Genomic DNA, 24,776 nt, shown 5'->3' with positions numbered 1-24,776 from the left:
CTTTTCAAATTTGCACAGGCACTGGAAGTGTAATCTGGAAACAGATGTCACTTGTTCACACTTTGGAAATACTTTGAAAATCTAAAGACAAACAAAATCCGAATTAAAACTATTACATAAAACTTTATAGTGTAAATCATCACTGTTACAAGGACAATAAAATGCAACAAGCATATTTGCTTCAGCAAAAATTCATTGAGAATAAGAATAAAATCCAGTGGACTAAACTCACCTTCTGGAAATTCTTTTGAAGCTGGCTTGAAATAAGTCCTCCATGAAATGTTTGTGGTCCCTACAGAGGATTTCTGTCATCAGTTGCAACAACATCGGACTCTGAGACAATTCTAATGCATCTAAAAACTGAAGAAGAAGGAACACGTAACATGAAAAGCCACACTGGAGCAAATCACTTCAATCTAATGATGTAATTACTTTTTAATACTCTTCAGAAGCAGATGCACAGAAGTGTGTGCTTATTTAATGTGCTTTTGTAGATACAATTTCTGGATAAAGACATAACCCAGAAACGTGAAAGCTGATCTCCTCATGTGAATGAAGAATCTCTCTCTTTAATTCCAGATCCTGTGAAACGCTGTAACCAGACACAGTTCACTTTGGCTTGTAATTATGTATTCGTTAAAAATACTGACCTTCTTAGTGCAGTCTACATAGTTATTGTGCCTCAAGGTTCCTTTGGGAAACTCATCAGACCTCATGGGAAAATTGAAAGCTACAAATTCATCCAGAGCATTCTTAAGGTCATTAAGCTTTTCTCCCGTCAAATTAGTGAAGAACGGGAGAATTACCACTGCTTGGCCCTGAAGAAGAAAAAAACCAAAACAAACATAAAAAAGATACAGTTTCACACTAAAAAAAATAAGTTATTCCCTAACTATGAAGCCAGCTGAATAGGACCACAAAACAGCAGCAGTGGCTGTTCTTACTGATTCAATGGCTCAGTGTACTAATAAAAATATGTTACGCAGCTGCTCTTCTTTCCAGCTGCTGTATCAGAAAACAGCTTTTAACCCTCATGTCACTGCTGAGCGACAGTTAAAGCTAATTAATATCTCATGGCTGACAAGGCTATGAATAATATCTCACTGGTCTTTTAAGCAAGCACTCATTCTCACACAAGTAACTGATTTAAAGGATCACCTCATAGCTAAAGCAAAATGGCAAACTTTATTTTGAACACATAGGAAAATACAAAACCCTGCCTAATTAAAGGCAGGCTGACTGAGAACCAACTACACAAAACTTTCCTAAGTACAAATTTTTTTCATTATTCTAGTCCAACCAGTGTTTTTTATAACTCTCATTTTCAGTCTGCAGCACTTTATCTCCCTCTCCTGATCAAGCTGCATATAGCAACTACTCCATTAGTACTCTTGCAGACGTGGATGTTAAAATCATGACAAATGTTCACAATTGGACCTCTAGGAAATGTCACTCCTTGTTAAAAGCCTGATTAGCTGTCATTTCTCAATTGAACACTTGGGAGTTCAAGACAACTTGCAACTGATGGTAATTTTTTTTTCTTAATAATTACATTCCTTTCTTCTGAGCAAGGGAAAAAAAAAAAGAGCACCTTAAACCAAAGCATGGCAGTGATAGTGCCTTCTGTCTGAAGAACAAAAAGGATGATTTACAAGTTTTAGGATGTTGAACAGAAGAATAAAAACCCAGAAGTCCATGATATTAAGCCAAATAACAGAAAATTCCACGAACAACTAACATTCCTATCTGGGGAGGGTGGGAAAGCTGTTGAAGCAAGGAATTTACCTTAAGATTTAAGCCTAAATTCTGATCAGTAAGTAGACTGGTATAGGTATTAAAAACAGCTGTAAATGCTTCATGATTGGTATTGAAAGAAACTGAAGAGTCTATCTGGAAAGACAGAAGAAATTAAAAAAAAAAAATTAGTTTGATTTTTTTTAACTAGTTAAAGAGATTTGTATTAAAGAATAATGAAAATCCCTTGAGCTACAGAATTATTTATTTGAAAAGTATACTGAATCAACAGAAAACACACACAGAGTAATTCTGGTTTTAAAAGAAGAACTATAAAAGCTCCTACACAGTAGAAACAAAATCATAATGTTGGGTATTTTTCAATTCAAAAAAATATTCATCGCCTTCAGAAAGCCAAATTTCCTACTGGTCATTTCAGTGCCAGCTAATACAGCAATACAGTCCACATTCTGTGCCCTAATACATACCTTTAAAACAATTCACGTTTAAAATAATTAATTATAAAGAATAAAAATTATGCTCAACAGTTGATCATTGAATAATTTGTGTACAAATACTTTTTACAAGTTCCTACAAAAATTCCAAAACGATAAGTACATAATGATGTTTTCAAAATAGAGAAAAAAACCCCACCAGACCAAAATCTCAATGCCACAGAAATTAAGTGTTTAAAGTAAAGATAATTCTGCAGTTTGTTAATATGGGTAGAACTCCTCCACTGTGACTTTCTGGATGCCAACATGACAAAGAATGTTACCAGAGGCTACTCAGAGTTCACTCTCTGTACTTGTATCAGTTCTCCAAAAGGAAAACAGGCAGCTAAAACATGAGAACAATTTAAAAAAAAAGGGGGGGTGGGTAGGGGGGAAGAAGAGCAATATGTAGTAACTTCCACCTGCCGCAAATTTTTTTGTACTTTGCTAATAAGAACACCCAGATTCTAACATTGTCCAACTTTTTCCGTTTTTTCCCCCCCAATATAAAACATTTGACTTGAACAGCATTTCTTGAAAACACAATGTAGTTCCCTACAGAACTAGAAAGGTTACCTGAATTTTGTAAAGCAGTACCTACCTGCAGAATCTTTGCCAGCAGGGTCAAGACTGCCATTTTGCTCTCAGCAGATGAACCTTTGGCCCACCAGCCCTCCAGTTTCTCCCAGTTCCTCAGTACAGCTGTCACCAGCTTTGCCCCTTGCTGCTTGCGCACAGCGCGGTCCCTAAAGCTCTGATCTAACATGCCATTCAAAATGCTCCCAACCTGCAAGGAAGAGCAACAGGTTAGAATCATGCACCCCGAAGAAAAGGACGATAGGATCACTTTAGTGGTATGGGCAGCCATAAACACAAAACAATGCTAGATTTAAATCTCAGAGGGATGCAGAAGAAAGGTCTCTGCAGGAAATTAAAAACAAGCCCTTCTCAAAAAAAAAGATATCTCTCCAATTTACTCCTGTTTCAGGGTACAATGCAGCACTTACTTCCAATGCCTTTCGTGTATATATGGAGAAATAAATGATAATCCAGAATAGACATCAACACTTGATAATTTTAGTTAGTGTGAAGTTGAAAAATAGCACACATGCTAAGTTATTCACATCCATTTTGAAAAGAGAAATAACCCTTGCATAGCAGGTATGAACTAAGTATGCTGAAATCTCTTTTCTTCAAAAGAAAATAGTGACTGTCATCTGTCAGATACACTTAAAAGAATTAATGTATTGCGGCATGCTCAGCACAGGAAACACTAGATGATCATCACCAGAAACAGCCTATTAAAACATACACATTCCTCTACAGTCTTAATTAAACTATTTTTGGTATCACCACAAATGATGCTGCAAGTCTTTTAAACTACTACTTGGATGCAGCACGTCTAAACATAACATTCTGGATTATAAAAGAGACAATTATTTTTAAAGGATGATTCTACTTTGCTGAGCATCTTTTTAATCAAAAGGAAAAGCAGACTTTTGATCTTTTTGACCCCTCTGTTTGCCAGAAGGACTGAAGGAAGACTTCTCAGTTCTAAGTTTCCTTCATGGCACTGAGTTCTTTAAGTGTTGTAGACAAACAGGAAGAAGTCTGTTGAGCCAAACAAGCAGTGCTGAGACTGAGTACAAGACAAAGCATCCTGTATTCATTTGAACTCAGAAGGGTTGTGTGTGTATGTCTCTCTTTTTAATATTCTGATCTAGCTCTACCCTAGTCCTGTGGACTAAATGCCCATTAGTAATTGGAGTTTGTTTTTCACTTTAGTTTTATCTAAAACAAATCCAAGTCACATGCTCTGGGACCATTCTGCAATGAAAAGAAAAGCACAGTTAATGGGTCCCTCCTTTGAAAGGACATTTTTGATCTGAAGTACTATGCAAAGACATCCTGAAATCCATAGATTTCAGGATAGGTAATAGGTAAGCACTTTCCAATCAGTTTGATCTCAGATCACAGAGTAATGTCAGGTTGCCAGAGAACATGATGGTAGCACCAGTAGTTCAAGACAAGTAAAACCCCAAAACTCAACCCAAAACCTCTCAATGCACTGCTGTCTGAAATTCAGCCCAAAGCACTTTTTACCCTACTATATACTCCATCTCTAAAACCAATAATAAAATTGTTACTTCTAATATTCCCTTTTGACTTTGTCCTTTTAAAGAGTAAGTGCAATACCATTTGAGGGTTGCTGACAGATGATTCCATAAGACGGACTGTGATCACATCCAGGTTTTTCAGTAGCTGTTGATTGATGGTTTCTGAGAACAGGCTGTAGAAATACTGTCCATGGGAGAAATTCATCAGGTGGTTCTGGGATGCTCCTGATAGTGGCACAGATAACACTACTGTGTTCAACAGCAGACTTACTAGCTCCTCACACTGAAAACCAAGGTGCAGAGACAAGAGTTATTTCAAGGACATCACATTTCACTTAGAAATTTCTTATAAAAGCACATGATTTCTTTTTCAAGCTCCCAGACCTTTTCCTTTTGTTTATTTTAAGGATTGTAACTGGATAAGAACATCCTACCTGCTCATCCATAGCAAAGGCCAGCTGCAGAAGACTATCAGCTAATCGCTTACTGCTGATGTCTAAGGATGGAAGAGAAATCCTTTCACCCCCAGGTGCAATGCCTTTATAAACAACTGAAAGAAGCTTGGAGCCAACTGCCTATGGAAACCAACAAAGAAGTGACAATCAATAAAATGTGAAAAAATTCAATCCAATCCACCTGTATAGTTAATTAAAACACTTGAACTCCAGATAATTTCTTTATAAAGCAATGCAAATATACCATGACAAGACACCTTTCTAACTCAGGGATGAGATTTTAACTAAGACAACCCTATTGTGTACAAAGTTCAGAACAAACTAAAAGTAACTTGAAAACGTTCCAAATATTCTGATCCTCCTCCACCTTTTCAAGTTTACTTGACTACAGAAGTAAAATGAACAGCTAAGTCAAGATGGGTGGGACACAAAAGGTAAACCATGCAGCTCCTTGATTATCAATATACTGCAGCCACAGGTCTAGATTTTATTGATATATAGAATGGATAGCACACAGAAATTAAATATTTTGTTACTTGTTAGCTTTGCTCAGCCTTGTTACAGCCTTATTCACAAATTCAGTCTTTGTGGCTCTTGCATAACCTGTTCCTTCAATTGCCCAAAGTAGAGGTTTACTACAATCAGAAACTTCGTGGAAGGAATTTGAGTAATATAGTCTACATCCTCACACTTCAGAGGTCTCTGTCCTGTTCACCTGCAACTCAGACCCACTATATTACTTCTGATCAGCCAGGAAATATTCCTTTTCTAAATTCCCTCATCACTTTGAATGGTCTCTGTGTAAAAGTTGTTTAAAAATGTCTCCTTTATAGGATAGTTAATCATAATTTTTTTTGAGTTTTCAGTCTTGCGAAGGTCACTTAAAGGAAGTGAGAGAATCTACATTCTGATTGCCAGTGTCTGGAGCCAACCAGAGAAAGACTAACATAATTATAAAGGTTGTTCAAGCCTCAGTATTGTGCTACTCAGATTTGTAGAATAACCATAAAACATTTATTTTTGATCCCATTCAACACTAGCTCTTCACTGTTGATCTCATTTTAAACAACTTCATCTGATCCGTTCTCTGTTTTTATCTGTTGTTTTACACAGGAAAAGCTCTTTACAATGTACAAATGTTCACTATTATTTTCTGTATTAACAATTACCTGACCAGGAAGAACAGAATGAAGCAGGCCAGATTTCTGGAGCTGCTTGCAGGCAGAAAAGACAGCACTATACCTAACTTGATCCAAACGTGCTTCTGAATTAAACAGATCAACAGAACAAAGGTCCTCAAGGCTAGAGAAGAAACAGAAGCAATAATGTTACATTAGTGCATCCATAGACAACATTATATACTCTCCATTTCTCATGGTGAGGGTTTGTTCTGGACTCACGCTTCCCAGAAACCTACTTACCTCTGCAGTGTGATTCTTTTTTTTATGCACAGTTTCAAAGATTCCTGATAGGGAGATTTCATCAGAGCTTTCATGAGTCTTACTGAGATATCTGGGAGGTTTTTCATGACTTGCACATCAGCTGTGTTAAAGCCTACATGGGATGGATCACACACTGTCATCACCACAAGCTCTATAAAGCTTGCATTTAGCAGCTCCTTCTCAAGCAGCTAGAAAGAAAAAAAAAAAACCATAAAAACTTGAAAAATTCATTCAGATTTCTCTATTTAATTCTTCATAACTTACAACTAATCCTATCTCAGATGAAACCAAACATGAAACGGTAACTATATTTGTTGATTTTTCTCTATTGAAATGTCTGACTTTCAATCATTTATGCTAATGCACAGAAATTAGATATCTATAAACATAGACTTAGGATACATGCTATCCCAGCAAACTGCAAGTTACATCTTTTAAAGCGCATAGGCCTGTTTCAGTCTTGACTATACACCTGTAAATCCTGATGTACATCTCTGTACACACTATCAGAGATTTGCTGATGAGACAACCACAGCCTCAGAACTGAACCTGGCAGTGTAAATTTCCTAAGAGACTCATAAGAATTGTACTTTATATAGTTAAGTATGGCTTATATTGCATCAAATGGAGAGACCAATAGAGAGACAAATAGAAAAAGGCAAATAGAGAAACCTGAATATCTATACTGAATTCAAGAAAGGTACATTGTGTCAATTCTTTCTGCCTTTTAAGCAGTCACCACCACCACACATTTAATGCCATCAGGAATAATACAGGAAATATTCACTGCAAGTACTTCATATGCAGAACACACATATTTAACTACATATAAAATTTGTATCTTTTATCCACTACAGGTTTCAGAGCCTACCTTCCAGAAATCCTGCTGGCACATTTCCAGGATGATGGTGACAAACTCCATGATCCGGACTATAATGGTACACTTGTGGTAGTTGTACATGTCCCTTTCCTGAGGGCTGAACATGCTGCCTTTTGAACTGCAATCAAAGCACTGCTCTGCTGCATGGATATCATGCGAAGCAATAGTGTCAAGGAAGAACTGCACAGCTTCCAAGAACAAGGAACTTTTATTTACACCTAGAAAGAATTTCACAGAGTTGAAATGATACAGCAGCTCTCAATTAAAAAATATGTTGTTTCGTGCTTGGAAGAAAACAGTCAAACTGATATGACAAACAGAAAGAAGCACATCTCACACCAATGTTTTCTGAAAGCTCTATGCCAGTTCTAAATATTATTACTCTAAATATTACCATTCTGGGCAACAGAATAGCAGGACAGGGTTGTACTTTGTGATCACTCCAGAAACTGACCACTAAAAGCACTTATTAATAATGATGATGATTTAGGCTTATGTAATAAAATGCATAAAAATTGTAAATCCCTAGTTTTGAATGTCTCAGCCCTATGCTAGCTGCATCCAACAATGATCTTCCAGTATTGTTTTAAATCAAGAAAGGTGCAACACTGACAGACAGACCACCTGAAACTTGTACAAGACTGTGAAACTACACTATTGCTGAACAAAAACATTTTGTTTAGGCTTGCAAGAATAATTGAAAGAAAATCCTTGTGGAAGACCCAGTGGCTACACAAGGTGTTATTATTTTACCTGACCAAAATTCAAACACAGCTTTTGGACCTGATGCAGTTGATGCATTAGGAACGGAAGAAAGCTAATATGTATGAGTCTTGAAGTGAAAAGATGCCTTCTTTCATTGTTTTCTGATAGCTTTCTCCAGATACTAATAAAGAGAAGGTAAAAGCTTTAGAAGGATTTCAAGAAAAATATGAAAAAAATCTATTGCTTTTCTGTGCTGTGGGAAATGGGCTGTACAGAATAATTTTTGAAGCTGAGATAGAGTAAAAGAAGTTGCTGGCAAGTAGATGACTCAGAAATGCAATGATGTATTTCTAGGGCTAAAATGAAACATTTTAAGATAAACAGTAGTTTATTAAAAAACCCCCATCTCATTACAACTTTCACTGGAAAACTTTGGGAGACTTTGTAAAACCATCTATTCTACATTAAATTCCAACTTAAGAGCTCATCGTGGGTGGGCTTTGTGTAACACACACGAATGAACCTAATGCAACAGTTAATCACTCACCCAGTACTTCATAAGGTTTGATCATCTGCAGCTCAAAGAATGTATTGTAGCAATCCAGTGCTGCTAAGAACATGTCCATCCACTGCATGACAGCCTGTAAACTGAAGGGTTCCTGCATGCCACGGAGAGTTGGCTGGGAAAGGATCCCAGATGGACTTTTGGCATTGGTGCCACCTCCTTCAAATATGTTAATGAGGAAAGAAACACCTCTGTCTTTTACAGTATCAGCCAACCAAGAAGATGGAGACTTGTTTCCTGACAGAAATAGAAACAGAAATATAAATTTTCTAGGAAAAACACATCCCAAACTAGCAAGGAACTAGAGGCAAACGAACTAACAACTTCATGATTTAAACTGCGTCTTCTAGCAAAGAAGGTGTTGGTTCTGGTTTAGCTTTGGTCACATTCCCAAAATTCCCACATTTCTCCTCCTTCCATAAGGAAGAGGCCAATTTTTAAGACATTCACAGATCCCCACCAACAAATTTTGCTTTTTTTAGCTGGATACACAACAGCAGTTTTGGGGCTGGAAGTAAGTCTGCAAAAAAAGCCTCTTCTATGCCCAAAAACATCCCTCAAATCCTGAGATTCTGACAGTACCCAATTTGCAACATAAGCAACAACTCAGTTTCTATTTAACAATGCTGAGTGAACAGATAATTACTTGTAATTACTACCTTGCATAGAAAACACAGAGGGAAAGCATGCACAGAATATAGAAAGCAAAGATAATAGTGCACTGTGACTTAAAATACCTGGTAATAAAGGAACAAATTCATAGAAGAGTTCCATGGCCTTGTGCCGGCACTCTGTCTGAGGTCGTCCACACTGCACTAAGAGCCACATGACAATGTCCTGAAGACACACAGATTTAGTAGCTGGGAATCCCCTGCACAAAAAAATATTACGGATTAACAGTCCCCTTGACATCTACCAAGAAGCAATAGCCTTTCAGTTGAAAAAATCAAAATGTTTCATGAGCACTATGAAACTCTTTTATCTATCTAACTACAACCCATCTGCACTACAAGAAAGAGTTCTTCCCTTCTTTAGTTCTTCACTGCTTTCCCTACTCCTCACTCTACTTGGGATCCCCAAAGCATAGTCCTTGTGGAAAACAATTTTAAATGCAGAAGCAGGTAACTTCTCTTCTCTCTGTAAACTCAAAGACAAGAATGGAGATTAAAGCTTAAATAAGCCTGCAACGTTTTTCTTCATCCCCATAATTATCCAGTCTCATCACTTATGAAATGTGACCAATGTGATCCAAATCTACACTCCACTTGCCAGTTTCTTTAAGATCACATGATAATTTCGGTAAAAAGGGAACTAAGGAGGTCTCTAGTCCAACCTCCTGATCAAATCAGAGTCATCTAGGTGACTCAGAGATTCATCCATCCTGATACTGAATCCATTTTTGTTTCTTTAACCTTTTATGGTTCCCTTCTTTAATTGCTGATCATCCTGTTGCATCTTGTTCTGCTTCTGGTGACATTTAACAACAGCAATAAAGGCGTTGGAGGAGTTTCCTCCAAGTGCTTTTAGCCACCAGCGGTGATGTTATTATATACACTGCTGTGAGGGAAACATGCTCTTCTCTTCTGCCTCTTCTTACTAAACTAAATCAAGTTTACCATGCTGCAATAAAGAATCGTGCTCCTCTCATACTATGCCCAGTGTTTTCCCACTAATGGTTCAACAGACACACCAGGAGGTCTGTATCAGCAATTGCCATTGGATTAAATCCTTTCAGAATCCCAAGCATTTAATGGAACTCCTGATAATGTTTGTTAAAATGCAGTATAGAAATAAATGCAAGTAGCTGACCGTGGTACCCGCCGTTTGCCTTCCTTGTTCAGAGAAGGTGCTTTATGCTTGATGATGCGCTTCAGGTGATTAAGAGCATCACAGCACTGCTGGGCAGTTCCTGTTGGAGAGAGAGAATTGGCATCTCAAAAAAAATCCCAGTCATTTGACTGAGATAGCACTGTAGACATGGTGCAAGAGACTGATACATATGATAAGGTCTACCAGCTCCACTACTCTGTGCTTCTACACTAAATTTTTCAAAGGTGCAGAACAAAATCACAAAACATCAGACAGGCTGGGTTGTCCTGAGCCAAGCCTAAGGCTTTTGGTATAAAACTGCGCATTCTACTTTTTCTGATCATGCTTAGAGAAACTGTAACATTTTCCCATGTGAGTAATTCTTCTAGGGACACTTCTACCATATCCTGAACTGCTCCTCTGAAAGAAATTAAGTTTTGTTACCCCAACTTTTGGCTTCATGTTCTAATTACTATTAATCAATGAAAGAGTATGGAAAAAAGAAGAGAGAAAAATAGGTTTACTGAAGAATCGTTAGTACAAAGAGGTCACAGATTCTTCACACAACTACATACTGTTGCAAAGAATGACAAAACAACAATGAAAAGGCATCACAAAATAGTGGAAATATTCCACAGAATATATCAAAATGACAATTTTTGGAGCATTTGCTTGATATATAAGAATGGACTGATTCTCATCAAGCTACATTTTTTAATACCACGTAACTGCAAAACCACAACTCAAATCTGAAGCACCACCAGCCTTTTTAGTGTTATTACAAAACTGTAAATCATTGTAAATATGGAAAGGTTCTTTCTCCTGAACTCCAAATATTCCACCTTTATACATTGCAAGGAGTTGATTCAAAGAGTTCCTAACTAGATGCCAAATGACCTCTCTACTGATAATGAAAAGTAATTCTTCCTTTGTTGAAAAAGTAAGCAAATGTACTTTTCTTACGGTTACAGGTTTTCTTTTTTAACCCAAAATTCAACAAAGTAACTTTTTTCCTCATTCCACAGTTAATTAATTATAGCTTACCTAATGACTTCTCATCTGTATGGGCTAAAGCCAGGCTTTCCAGAAAAATAACTAGTGCTTCAAATACGAACTGCTCCACCAGAGAATTTTCTTCCCTTTAAAAAGAAGGAAAAAAATTCATGAGAAATGTGAGCAGAAGCACTAAATGTAAAATCCTAATTAAAAACCACGAAATTAAATCCTGCACAGATAGACTACAAAAAAATGTTTGCACAAAAAATGTACATCTAAGCCACTTTAAAAATTAGCAGTGAAATTTGCTGAGCAGACTTCATGAAAAGGCATAAAAAACATCTTATAAACTTGTGATGAAAAATTATTTTTACACATTTCACACAGACAGAAAGCTCAAACAACACAGTTATTATTAAAAATAAGCTGGATAACTGAATTTTACAGCTGTCATATACATAAATAGAATGAGTGTCAGTGAAGGACTATTTGAGCAGTATTTGAGCTGCTTTAGGCCAAGTAGTTACTGTTTCAAGCTCTGCCTGCTCACCTAAATTCTCTGTAGATACTGTTAAAAGCAAGTGCTGCACCCAGCCTCTTGAAAGCACTGGGGTGAAGAGCAAGACTGTACAACCGTTTAAAAAGAGACTTGGTGTTTGCTGGGCTTTCCTCCTGCTGTCTCGGTGTTGTCTGCTTGATTGACCATTTCAAAAATTCTCGTATGCACTGGCCACAGAAATCTCTCAAAGTGCTGTCAACTGGATCCACTATGCCACTCTGAAATTACACAAGGTTATTTCACCTCAAGAAGAAAAAACCCTGCCATTTTCTCCGTGCAGTATTATAGCAGCTTATCTACATTGCATTATTTGCAAATTAAAAAACTGTACTCACAGTTTACCATAAATTAACAAAATTGCTACTGTCCAAGGGAAGGGCAGAACTTTCAGACCTCACAGTGCTGAATTACGGCTCAAAGATCTGGATTTCTATTCCTGTCTCAGCTATCAGTGTCGGAGTCTTGTCTAAGTCACTTCATTTTCTGATGCGTGTGCTCCCTCTGTGTAAGAAGCGGTGTGACAACACTGACTTTCATTAAAAAAAAGTACTCCAGTCCTCTCGACCTACCTTGCCTCCAACCACTTCTGTTCAGTGCAAAAGCTAGTTTTAAATGCAAAACTTTTGCACCTGGTGAAGGCAAAGAGAAAAATTAAGCAAACAAAGGCATTCAGGGGGATGAATGGTGAACATGCTTCAGTTGTTCCTAGCTCATACTGATTATAAAGAGTGTTTCATTTGAAGTGAAGATGATATACCTACATTTTGACAATACCAAAGAAAGAGAAATCCATCATCAATATCTCAGCTAAGAAATGTGAAATGGTTATTAGAAAATAAATAAAAAAACAACTTTTTCTTTCTTTTAAATAGTTAAGGGGCCATTCTATCTGATCATGTGTTCCTGGTTGCTTCAGCTGTAAAATGATGCTAGTCAAAAATAAAGTCACACGGCACAGAGAAAAGACAGGAAAGACTTATGACCTACCAGGATAGCTTCCAGGAATGCCACTGTATCTTGACTCTCAAATTTTTTGTTGTTGGTAAACCAGTGAATGAGCTGCATGACTAAAGGCTCATACAACTGTCTTGCTACCTGAAAACAGTAAACATTAACAATGTTTCTAGGATTAATACATTTCTATGCTACTTTGCTATTAATATGTAAGAATAAAAACCAGTACTCTGAAAAAGGGTCTACAAAATAAATAACCAATTTCATATTACATTCCCGTATCAAGGATCAAAAAAAACCCCAGACAATTAAAATGGGTTAGATGCTTTCTATTCAGCTAGTCTCAATGTCCTCCAAGCTCACTTTCAGTAATATCTTTTGAGACAAAGAACATTGCATGCCCCAGAATGATATGCCAATACACAGTCAGGAAAACAGGGATGTTTGTTTCTTAATCCATATTTAGATCTAAAAATCTATCTTTACCATTAATCTAACTTCCCGGATTTCAACAATTCTACCTGTAAATCAACCTGATGGAATACTGTCATACTATAAATACACTTATTGATGCATATACACCTGCTTTAAGTGCAGGGCCTGTGGCTTGGACCAAACCAGACATCATTTACCTATGGTTTATGTTCAACCATACACTAGCAAAAGAGGTTTCACTTAAACTGTCTTAAAATAAACAGCTTCCTGTCTATTTTAACAGGACACAAAATCCCTTTGAATTAAAAATAGATATGGATGCCAGGGTACAAACAGCAGTCTTAAAAGGCACAAAAAACTGTAATTACAGTGGAGATGAACCTGTGTGTCTGTTCTGTTTTGTGCAAAGGAGGAGAAATATCAAATTCAAATGTTTGAACGAAATATATCATCTGTAGGTATCAAAGAGGCAGCTACACATTCTCTCTCAAATGTTTTTCCTATGATTTTAGCTTTGCACACACTCAATATCAAAATAATCAACTTCACCTACGATTAACTTATTACTGAAAGACTACAGAAATTAAATATGGTAATAAAGAGGGTTACTGCCACAAACTCGCTGAGTAAACCATGAAACCTGAATCTCTCTTGTACACTCCTCTGAGGTACTCTGAACTACACCACATCATGTAAGTATTCGAAAGCAGTACTTGAACAGGTTTTGACCCTACTCCCAAAATCTGGATGATTCATCCCTAGAATAGAATTTCAGCCTATAAAATACTCTTCACTTGAAAAAAAAAAAAAACCCAAATGAGCATGTTAGGAAAATTTCTAAATAAAACTATTCATTAATTCCCACATTTAAAGGTATCTGACAAGCTAAAATTGGTATAAGTAAATCTGCTTACCTGGTCTATGTCACAAGCAAGACGAAGCAGTACTGGAAATACTCGTTTATGTAAATGGTACATAGGTGGGGGACCCTGATGTCCTTCTGGCATCTGAGAGGCTTTCCCCAACATATATGTGACTATGCCATGTAGCAGCTCACACGCTGCAACCTGAAATTTAAAAATCCCTTTGGTTATGCATCCATTACTTTCACAGAGAAGACAAAATCGTGAGCAGGAGAGAATGAGTCACATGAAAGGGTGTGCTTGAGAAATCACACCTATGCTAAATCACCATTCTAGGAACAGATCATGACCATGGAAAAAATTTACACACATTCTAACTGGCCTTTTTCCTAATGTTTTAGTCTCTGTCATGGGCAGTTACATATCAGCTGGAGAAAGTTCATTATCAGGTAAGTCACCCATAGTGTTTTCAAGGATACTTCCAGTCTGGGCTCTCTTTGATATCAACATCCAAATCCAGCACAGCATCAAAACATTTGCTTAAGTGCTCTGCTGGACAGACCCCCCAAGTTCATAGGCTGGGCATGAGAAGGAGGCCAAACAACACCAGTTTAAAAAGATCCACTTGTTTAAAATATTCATTTTTATGTTATATGAAGCAAAATGCTGTCTGACAGAGCTTACAGCAACTTCTGCTCTTCAGCTTCTAAACACTCAGAATAATGTAATCATGAAACGGCACCAAAGAAGCACATTGCTACCTATGAATTAATTAAAACAGGTCAGTAGTAGCAAGGATGACATTTTATGCACTTTTATCAGCTAGCATAAAACAAGATGTAGGAAAAAAAAAATCAATACTTTTGTTTGCCTGTCACTTGCAGAAAGAGCCAGTTCAGTCACATGAGGCAAAAATAAGTCCAAGTAGATGACAGGCTTCATATCTGCAAATGGTACAGCAAAGCTTAGGCGCTTCTCCGTGTCCCAGGATACACATTTCTTCATCATCTCTTCTGCAGAGGTAGCTGATGCATTTGAAAGATGAAAACAAGCTTAATACAATATACACAGAGCAAGTATTTACTCAGTTCAGTCAAAAATATCTGCAACCTTCCAGCTTCAGTTAGATTGCCATGCAATGTTAATGCTTTATAAATGACATCAAAAATAGTAGCCAGCATTTCAGGTGAGCATTGCAGCAGTCTCCAGTTTCAATACAGGTTAAGTTTGGAGACAAATCCAGAAGACATTGAATGACACTTGATTTAAAATACTTCTCTAAGACATCCAGTATAATGCATTTGTCTTCTAATGTTACAGAATATTCTTGAAGGTCAATCAGACAAGAAGAACCAACATATTGACTTCTGCAATTGCACAGAAAATGACTACATTTACAGCCATTTATAGCTATCTCCTCCAAGGAAAACTGGCATACTTACTGCCTTCTCTCCCTATTTTCCCATATTTGTAAATTTGGTTAACAAAATCTGACCACAGTTTGTATTTGATTTCCAGAGAATAAGGCTACTGTCCCCCAGTGTTCTTGAGTAAGTAACAGAGAAGTACTTGGCAGAAAGAAAATTGATTGTAAAGGCAGAAAAAACAAACATAAGCAGGCAAAGAAAGGGGAAAAAATGCATACTACATAAATTTTTAGATTAACTAAATTTTGTGCTGAATTTATCCTTTGAATCTCATGGTCTTACACAATTTACACTGTTGTTTTCCATTTTTATTAGACTGTATGACATTTAATATTTAAATTATAAAGCTTGTTCAAGGACTGGATAGAGAAAGGGAGAAAATGCTGTCTTTTTTTTAAGGAGCATGGCTTTTTTTTAAGGAGCACCCAAATGGAACTCTACTACCCACACATACTAAAGGCATGATGTACCTTAAACCCACAAGTGAAAAAGTAAGCATGCTGAGATTTACACAATTCACGACTGCAGCTCTTAAATACTGAGAACTGTAGTAGAGGTAGAAATAAGTACTAAGTAGCTACAAACCGGGGTAGAGTTTTAAAATGGCTTTGCAGCCAGAGGATGAAGGCTGGAATAAATAAAACCATAACTCAGATGCAAAGGTTTTTCTTTCAACTGTATGTTTCCTAAACACTTTCCCTACTCCATATTCAGCTGGTGAATACTTTTGCTCTACTGAACTCCAGAACTGAATAGAAGTAATTTTGTTCAAACAAGAGCAACAAAAAACAGGTATATGAAAGTGATGCTGAGTGAAATCTCATGATGAAAGTAGATTAATGAAATCTACTTTCAAGAGAGACAGCAGAGACATACAAATATTTTCCACAGGATACTTACCTGTAATTAAGTTGTGATTAATCTGCCCTCCCAAAGATCCAAGAAGGCGTGCCACCCTAGTCCTTACTGCTTCCAAGGAAGGACTATTATCCTAAATAATTGAACAGATTAATATTAGTGAAAGAGCAGTTACTTCTATACAGAAGTAATTAGGTTTACAGATTAAATGAAGGTCTTGTAAATACAGATGAAGAAGGTAAAATGAAACCAAGAGGAGAAGAATTGCATCAAACAAAAGAGCTTTGGTTTAGTAAACAAAAGAGGGCAAGACTGTGAGCTTTCAATTACCATTTCTGAAGTAAAATTTTACTATCACAGGTGACACCTATCTACAGAATGACGTAACAGTGTAAAAAGCAGAAACAAATCTGAAGCAAAAATTGCTCTTTTCATTTGCTTTAACTGCAGAATTTAAAGTTTAGACCTTGGACCTATATAGAATCAAAGAATCTTTTAGATTGGAGAAGACCTCTAAAGCCATCAAGTCCAACCATTAACCCAGCACTGCCATGCTCATCACTAAACCACATCCTCAAGTGCCACACCCACACGTTTTTGAACACTTCAGGGATGGTGATTCTACTACTTACCTGTGCAGCCTGCTCCAATGCTTGACAACCTCTTTCATGAAGGTATTTTTTCCAAATATCCAATCTAAACCTCCTCTGGCATAACCTGAGGCCACTTGCTCTTGTCCTGTCACTTGTTACCTGGGGGACCAACCCTCACCTGGCTACAACCTTCTTTTCAGATAATTGTAAAGAGCAGTAAGGTCTCCCCTGAGCCTCCTTTCTGCAGACTAAGCAGTGCCTCTCTCAGGAAACTGATTTTCAGAAGCAGCCTGTATGGGACATAAAATTAACTCATTTTGTTTCACGGAATCACATAATGATCAAGGTTGGAAGGGGCTTCTGGCAGTCATGTGGTCCAACCTCCCTTCTCAAGCAGGGTAATCCTAGAGCACAGGATTGCATCCAGACAGCTCTGGAACATCTCCAGTGAGGGAGACTCCATAACTACTCTGAGAAATCTGTCCCAGTGCTCTGTCACTGCACAATAAAGTTCTTCTTCATACTAGATGGAACTTCCTGAGCATCAGTTTCTGCCCATTGCCTCTTGCTCTATTGCTTGGCACCACTGAGAAGAGCCTGGCCCCATCCTCTTGCCACCCTCCCTTCAGATACTGATAGATATTGATGAGGTCTCCTCTCACTCTTCACTTCTCCAGGTTAAACAGGCTGAGATCCCTTAGCCTTTCCTCATATGAGATGCTCCAGGCCTCTAATCATCTTTGTAGCTCTCCACTGGACTCACTCGAAGAGCATCATGTTTAAAGACAACCAGGTTGGAAAGGGTTCTATCTACAGGAGTAACTAATAATGTCACACCTAAAAAGAGGTTTATTCCAAGTTAGTTGGTGTACTGGAATATACAAATAAAACTATACTTACATTTGAGAGGCCACTGGACAAAGTAATACTTATGCTGGCCTCTAAAAACTGTAAACCTATCCACAAGACAATTAAAAATCCCTCAAATCACTTAAACATTCACAAAACTGCATTGCATACTGCAAAGCTGCTAAGCAGGAACCTGATTTTGGCTGCTGGAAATAAATTTTTGTTGCCATAATGTATCAGTCTAGCAGTGATACTGACTTACGGGATTTCTTCAGTCCCCTTCCCTGAACAACATCCATCCTCACCCTGGAATATGACATCTTTCCAGCTGATGTAACAGCCTCTTGAGCCACACTGTAGAATGGAATCCATTAAACTCATCTAAGGTAGAACTAGCCCTCTTAAAAAAAGAAAGTATGCATGCAAGAAAGGAAAAGAAACAGTGGGAAGAAAGGATTAACATTTAACTCTAAAAAGAAAGGGTTCTTACCCCAGAAAATGTCTTTGCTTTTCTTATACGCTGTATCACAACCTTATTACATCCTTTCTGGGCTGCTTGAGAAAGTTTCCTTACTTCCCAGTTATTCTGGGATTCAGCTGATGAACAAAAAAACCCAGCATATCAACACCAGTTTATTGTACCAGCATCTCAAGCACCTATTCATAGTTTCATTTAAAAAAACCCCACTCTTGTTTTGCCCGTTTTTATTTTCAAAACATGACAATTATTCTTTCATTGAAAATTTCTATTAAGGAAAATAGGTCCCTTAGTAAAACTAAGCTAATTTAAGCAAAAAAAAGGACATATCACACAGAAGTAATAAATAAAATGGCAATGTTTACTGAGTGTTCAGCAGAAGCAAGTAAATCCTAGTTGAAGAAAAAAGTGCATTTTGGGCTGTAAGGGAAGTTATGTCGCTCCAAACACAGAAAGTGCATAATATAAATAAAAGGCACGGCATGTCTACATCTTTATAAAAAAATTATTTCCCTCTTCCTTAAGACTAGCAATATTTTGCATGTATGTACCTGTAGATGTAGAGCTTTTTAAATAACCATCAAGAAGAGGCAGGACATCCTTGTAATAGGGTTGCATCATATGCCTGGGGATGTGAGCAGACCAGTCTTCCAAAGCATCCAGGCCCAGATCAGCCATTGGGGTACAGCTAAGGCCCAGCTTAAATGCAGTCTAAGTGTCAAATACAAAACTGTCAGCCTTTCACATTAACTGACTAGTGTTGGTTAATGGCAAAAGAGACAAATTTAAAAGCATTTGGTGTACATTTCCCTTTGCAATAACTTTTCTCTGTTTAGCATCTCACTCAAGATCAGCACAGGAGATATGTTTATACTGCAACACAGGCACTAAGAGAGTCTGCTTAGTGCAAAAGCAAATTCCAACGATTTACTTTTTATCCAAAGAGTCAAGTTGCTTGTATTCTATCTTACTGAAGACTGTAGAGAGTTTAATAGTTACCTTAATACTTTGCTATGGAATGTTTATACATATCTTAGGGGAAAAAAAACCTGTTAGCTGTACATCACTTTGACTCACCTGCAGTGCAGGAATATATGCTTTGATATCAAGCATGATGATGTCATGTGGTAAAGAAAGCAAAAAAATCAGACAAGATGCCAACAACTCATCTTTATACTGTTTCATTTTTGCTGCAACCTAAAAGTCAGATAAACAGATTGAGAACAAACATAAACCTTTTGAAACCTTGACTTAACTGTAGTATGTAAAGTAAACAAGCCAAAACTAATAGTGGAATCTCATTCACCTGCAGACAGTTACCAGAAGTATTTTTACTGTTATTTCTCAATTGTATATGAACTGGTGACCAATATGCTTCTTCTGACATTGAGTAAAAAACAGAGAGAAAAAAAATCCTAAAACTCTATGTTGCACAGCTCGAAAAAGCAAGAATACTTCTACAGTATATATAAGATTCCTCATATGATAAAATTTTGATTGAATCACATATGTTTATATTCAGACTAAGAAAGTTAGTGAGCAAAATTCCTTACCTCTTTTCCAAACTTTACAAAAACTGCAAAGCAAGAGCTCTTTTCTGGGTCTTCAGGACATCTTCTGAGGCTCCTTGGACTGACACCCTATCAAACAGAAACCACGAGTCAGTGCTATTAAAAAGCACATAGTACATACATGAACCACAAGTTCAACTCAGAATACATACATCATATGGTCCAATACGAAACTGGGGTCAGTGAAAACTTGAAATATATCTTTAATCTTTCAAATGTTAGAAATTAACATTAATATGGTTCACTGAGGGTCAGCTTTTTGAAATATATTAAATATTATGCAAATAAACAACTGATATTGACTGCAAATAAACAAGAGATATGACCACAAAGTAACTTTTCAATGGTTTGATTTTCTCTGCTCATGCAACAAGCCATAAAAACTCAAATTTCCCTAACAGTGGATGTCCAGGTGGTAAGAATGCTGGTGTAATAAGAAAACAATTTACAAGTGTGCACAGTACAAGCATCTACACCAATGAGTTTCCAAATGTGCTTCACTTGGTGCCATCAGCAGCAGCAAGGACAGCTCTGGGGTCTGTGGCCTACACACCCATGTGCTTTAGCCCAATATCTTCCATACCACAAACAATGAAACCACCAACAGGGCATCATATTCCCTGTGGAAATCAGTGAGTGTAATAAGAGTATACTCCAGAGGTTGAGTAACTAACCCATACATGACTCTGCTCTTATGGTTGGATTGTTTCTATCCAAAATATCTTTTATACCACCTACACTGCCAAGGTACCTCCCATCTCTCTGTTCACCCAGCTCAGGGTTTTGGAAAGAGAACTGGAACAGGCTGCCCAAGGGAGGTTGTGGATTCTCCCTCTCAGAAGACATTCCAAATCCACCTTGATGAGTTCCTGTGTCACCTGCTCTAGGTGACACTACCTTGGCAGTGGGGTTGGACTGGATGAATTCCAGAGGTCCCTTCCCACCCCAATAATTCAGAAATTGTGTGATTACACATGGATGGTGTGTCTCCAGAAACTGGGCCTCTAGTCTAAATTTTGACTTTTAATGTGCTTCTAATTATGGAGCCATAGGAAGCTATGAACATTTGATACAACCCAGTAACTGTTTCAACAAACTGTTTTTCATAGGGAATAAAATACTGTGCATAATGAATGGCAGAGTCATTAATACAACACGTTACCCCTCCACTGGGTAAAAGATCTCACCTCAAAGTATTTTATCCTCTTGGCAATTTTCATTGCAACTGAGAGCAGCTTGTAGAATCCACTAATAAGAGGCAGTCTTGTTGAATGTGTAACAAGCTCATAACCAAAGGAATATACCCAAGGGTGAAAGTATTCCACATGTTTCTCTGGAAGTATCTCTCTAAAACCAATGCACAGAAAACATAGGAGGAAAAAAAAAAAAGAAAGAAAAAAAAAGTAATCAAATACAATGTTTTATTTTTTAAAAACTTTCACCTCAGTACAAGAAAGAAATACTGCTGTAACAGAGCAGCTCCAAAGACAGTCAGAGAATAAATGCATGCTGCCTTCTGAATCAAGTACAGGAAGACTCTCATTTTGTTTTAGAGGGCAAAGGCATTTATCCCTTATTACATCTCATTATTGAATTTATACAAACACACATCTTCATATATCACATTTCATTACTGGACCTCCACAGGCAACTAATGCTGTACTTTTCCCTTAATGCCCCTTAGTAGTCTATGAAGACTGTATCTCTGGTCTCGTCAGTATTTAGGATACTGGATATTCAGGATAATACTAGAAGTTACAACATATAATACAAACATATAATGAAGGACAATTACACCCAAATAATGATAGTGAATGCTAATGTCTCCTGTGCTCTTTCAAAAAACCTGAGCTGATGAGTTTGTGTATGTTTACCAATGGCCCAGGTGTCTGAAAAACCCTTTCTCTGGCTCCCTCCTAAATCATCTTGTGCATTTCGAAACATGATCTACCAAACTAACTCAGAAACAAACATCTTGAATACATTTCACCTCAAGCTTCTTCCAACCACTTTGTAACTTTCAAATTACATAAAACCATACCAGTACCTGCAGAATTCCACGAGATTTAGGAAGGCAATAAAATCTATTGGCTTCGTTGGCCGAAGGTTTGAAGCAGGGTCAGAAGAAGGCCCAACCAAAGCACTGTCACCTGCATTTTCGTCCTGAAAACAAATATCAAAGAAAGAACACTGGATCTGTGACAACACAGAAAGCTTTTACACTTTTTTTGCCACATTAACAGTCTGGCTTTGTCTAGCTGTTACTAGGTACCCTGAGAGATGAAGGACTAACAGTTAACACATTGGTAATTGAAAGGAAAAATAAGAGATGCCTGCTTCCAAGGAGAAAGCCAGTTGAAAAATGAGAAACAGTAGATTCCAGAGTAGAAAGTCTAAAGTAACAGTTTCTGTGAACTTCTATTGATTCTGATGTTTCCATCTCCTAACACTACAATGCAGCATTCAGAAATACTAAGTAAAACATTTTATCTAGGACAAATATTACTTGTCAAATAAAGGGTGCTATCTAGGCATAGTGAAAACAAAACAAGGGATATAATTTTGGTTCCCCTACAACAGCAGGATTTAATGGACAGGTGCTCAAGTCTCACCTGCTCACTAACCTCCAGTTTCTGAACAGTCAGGTCCAATTTCTCAATGATCTTCAACATAGATTTTATAAATTCATCATACAGGACACGACTCAAGGACTGTAGTTGTGCATTTTCAGTAAGAAAGTTTGCATCTTCAAAAACACATTCCTTTGTAGGACAAAAAAGTTCATATTTCAAAACACAAATAAAAATTATTTGTTAACTTACAAACTAACATTGAAATGATCCAGAGAATCCAGTTTTAGATGTTTCTGAGCTATGAAAGCATAAATAAATCACTGTTTAATTAATTTATCAGCCATAAAATCCAACCAAAACCAGAAAACAGTCCTTCTACAGCACGACATTTGGAAAAAGTCCAAAGTTAGAAAAGCAGCGATAAGACGACAAGACTCAGGATTGTGTTTCATTTTCTGTTTCATTTTGTATTTCCACGTTAACTATGCTTTACCTTCATTGTGTCACAGCTCAGTAGACTTCTAAAGAGGTACAGATAGTCCTTATAAGTTGGTACTTTTGATCTTCGTGTCCCAACTTCTCCAGTTGCAAAGGCTTCTTCTGATCCAGAAGTTTCTTTTCCAAAAAAATCCTGAAGGGAGACAATATTTGTCAGACATATTGCTCTGGTGGTTTGACCCTGGGTGCACGGCAGGTACCCGCCAGGCCATTCTACTACTCTCCTCACCAGAACTGGGAAGGGGAAAATAAGATGAAAAAAACCTCATGGGTCAAGATAAAAGCAGTTTAGTAGCAAAGGACGACAAAAGATTTATTCTCTACTTCCCATCAGCAGGCAATGTCCAGCCACTTCCTTGGAAGCAGGGTTTTGGTACATGTAGCCGAAGACAAACACCTTAACCAATGCTGCCCACCTCCTCCTTTCTGCCAGCTTTTACTGCTGACCAGACACTATATGGCATGGAATTTCCCTTTGGTCAGCTGTCCTGGCTCTGCCCCCTCCCAAAATCTTGTCCCTCCACCTGTAGGAAAATGTTGGAGAGCCAGCCTTGACGCTGTGCCAGTGCTGCTCAGCAGTAGCCAAAATACTGCTCTCCTATCAACACATTTCCAGTTACAAAAACAAGCACAGCTCCATGAGGGCTGCTATGGGAAAAACTAACTCCATCTCAGTCAAATCCCAGTACAACTGTCTATGGAACTACCTGACCCAGGCAACACAATGTAAAATTACTGCTGCAGCTGGCAACATGAAAGATTTAGCTTTCTGAATCAATTTGAAAAGAGCACAAAACAACCACCTCCTTTCAGAAAAAAGTCCAAAAACCTCAAATGGTTGTTCTCCTAGTGCTCAGTTATTTGAGAAATTCTATAGTTATTCTGCTGCACAGGGATAAAGCAAAGATATTAAAGCTTTTAACACAAGTATTCAGTAACATTTAAAATGTCTAAAATCTAACCCAGAAGAAAGCAGGATGACTTTAATTACAACCTTCTTTTTTACAGAAAACCTGACCAAACAGACATCTGTTTCCTGTAATTTTCTTTATTCAGCACAAGAGGCACATCCACACTGTGCTGAGCAGAGGGGATGAGAGACTAAGAACAAATGAGCCAATAACTAGTAACACTAATGGACTAATAACAAAATGGATAGTACTATTTTTGTGTCTTTGGGCCTTCCCTTATTTACTGAGTTAGGTTGTAAAGAACTGGAAAGGAATGTATACTCTAGGAATCTAAATGAAATAAATATGTTTAAACCGTTATTTTACCTTTGAAAATGTGATTGGCTTGGAGAAAATTCTGATTAATCCCTGATGCACTGAAACAAACAAAAAAACAAATTGCCTGAATAGATTTAAAAAGCATGGCATTATTATCATTCATTACATTAACAACTAAACAAATCAGTTTTCCATATTCTGTCATGGTAAGGGAGAGGCAAAAGAACACAGATTTTTTTTTTTCCTTTAAGGACAAAATAGCTCAAATCAGAGCCTTGACTCTAGGATGCTCCACAGGTAACCAATCCTGAACTTGCTTCTTACTACTTTTTGTCAATACTGCTTTGACTTTTTCCTGATTATGACTGATGACCAAGACATCATCCATAATGCCCTTATTGAAAAGGCAACAACCCCCAGTGATTTTCATGGACTTAGGATGAACACGGTAATTGGATGTACCACTACCCAACTCAAGAACATGGGAAACAATGAAAATGCCTCAGCAATAGAGAAAAGCCACCATAAATATTTGAAAGAAAAAAAAAATTCTGAAAATAACTGAAAAGAAATGTCAGCATGCTTGAGACTACCAGAACTGTCAGTTACCAGTGCTGACACATTCAGTATTACATTGACGGAACTATATCTGACTAACTTCATATTTGGAATTTTACTATTTAAAAGTTCCA

General features: G+C 37.4%; 1 protein-coding gene across 2 annotated transcripts in view; it reads right to left on the bottom strand.

Annotated features, from left to right (window-relative positions):
- Positions 1–24,776, bottom strand: part of PRKDC (protein kinase, DNA-activated, catalytic subunit) — an 82,284-nt gene that overhangs the window by 46,221 nt on the left and 11,287 nt on the right. For both annotated transcript variants that reach the window (XM_066181630.1, XM_066181639.1), the window contains exons 14-40: positions 24,133–24,182; positions 22,851–22,988; positions 22,397–22,546; positions 21,832–21,947; positions 20,972–21,131; positions 19,767–19,853; positions 19,291–19,410; positions 18,765–18,924; positions 18,226–18,332; positions 16,336–16,426; positions 14,870–15,033; positions 14,060–14,212; positions 12,744–12,851; positions 11,748–11,974; positions 11,246–11,340; positions 10,202–10,301; positions 9,130–9,263; positions 8,375–8,629; positions 7,114–7,340; positions 6,222–6,430; positions 5,970–6,102; positions 4,780–4,920; positions 4,425–4,628; positions 2,830–3,015; positions 1,786–1,890; positions 651–818; positions 233–360 (exon numbers count right to left, since the gene is read on the bottom strand). In XM_066181630.1, the coding sequence (XP_066037727.1) occupies positions 233–360; positions 651–818; positions 1,786–1,890; positions 2,830–3,015; positions 4,425–4,628; positions 4,780–4,920; positions 5,970–6,102; positions 6,222–6,430; positions 7,114–7,340; positions 8,375–8,629; positions 9,130–9,263; positions 10,202–10,301; positions 11,246–11,340; positions 11,748–11,974; positions 12,744–12,851; positions 14,060–14,212; positions 14,870–15,033; positions 16,336–16,426; positions 18,226–18,332; positions 18,765–18,924; positions 19,291–19,410; positions 19,767–19,853; positions 20,972–21,131; positions 21,832–21,947; positions 22,397–22,546; positions 22,851–22,988; positions 24,133–24,182 (3,916 nt within the window). The remainder of the gene's footprint in view (positions 1–232; positions 361–650; positions 819–1,785; positions 1,891–2,829; positions 3,016–4,424; positions 4,629–4,779; positions 4,921–5,969; positions 6,103–6,221; positions 6,431–7,113; positions 7,341–8,374; positions 8,630–9,129; positions 9,264–10,201; positions 10,302–11,245; positions 11,341–11,747; positions 11,975–12,743; positions 12,852–14,059; positions 14,213–14,869; positions 15,034–16,335; positions 16,427–18,225; positions 18,333–18,764; positions 18,925–19,290; positions 19,411–19,766; positions 19,854–20,971; positions 21,132–21,831; positions 21,948–22,396; positions 22,547–22,850; positions 22,989–24,132; positions 24,183–24,776) is intronic.

The sequence above is a fragment of the Chamaea fasciata genome, unplaced genomic scaffold (assembly GCF_029207755.1).
Source record: "Chamaea fasciata isolate MVZ Bird 193981 ecotype frontalis unplaced genomic scaffold, bChaFas1.0.hap1 SCAF_1, whole genome shotgun sequence".
In the NCBI taxonomy this organism is placed as follows: domain Eukaryota; kingdom Metazoa; phylum Chordata; class Aves; order Passeriformes; family Sylviidae; genus Chamaea; species Chamaea fasciata.
This window is presented reverse-complemented; position numbering and strand designations above follow the sequence as displayed.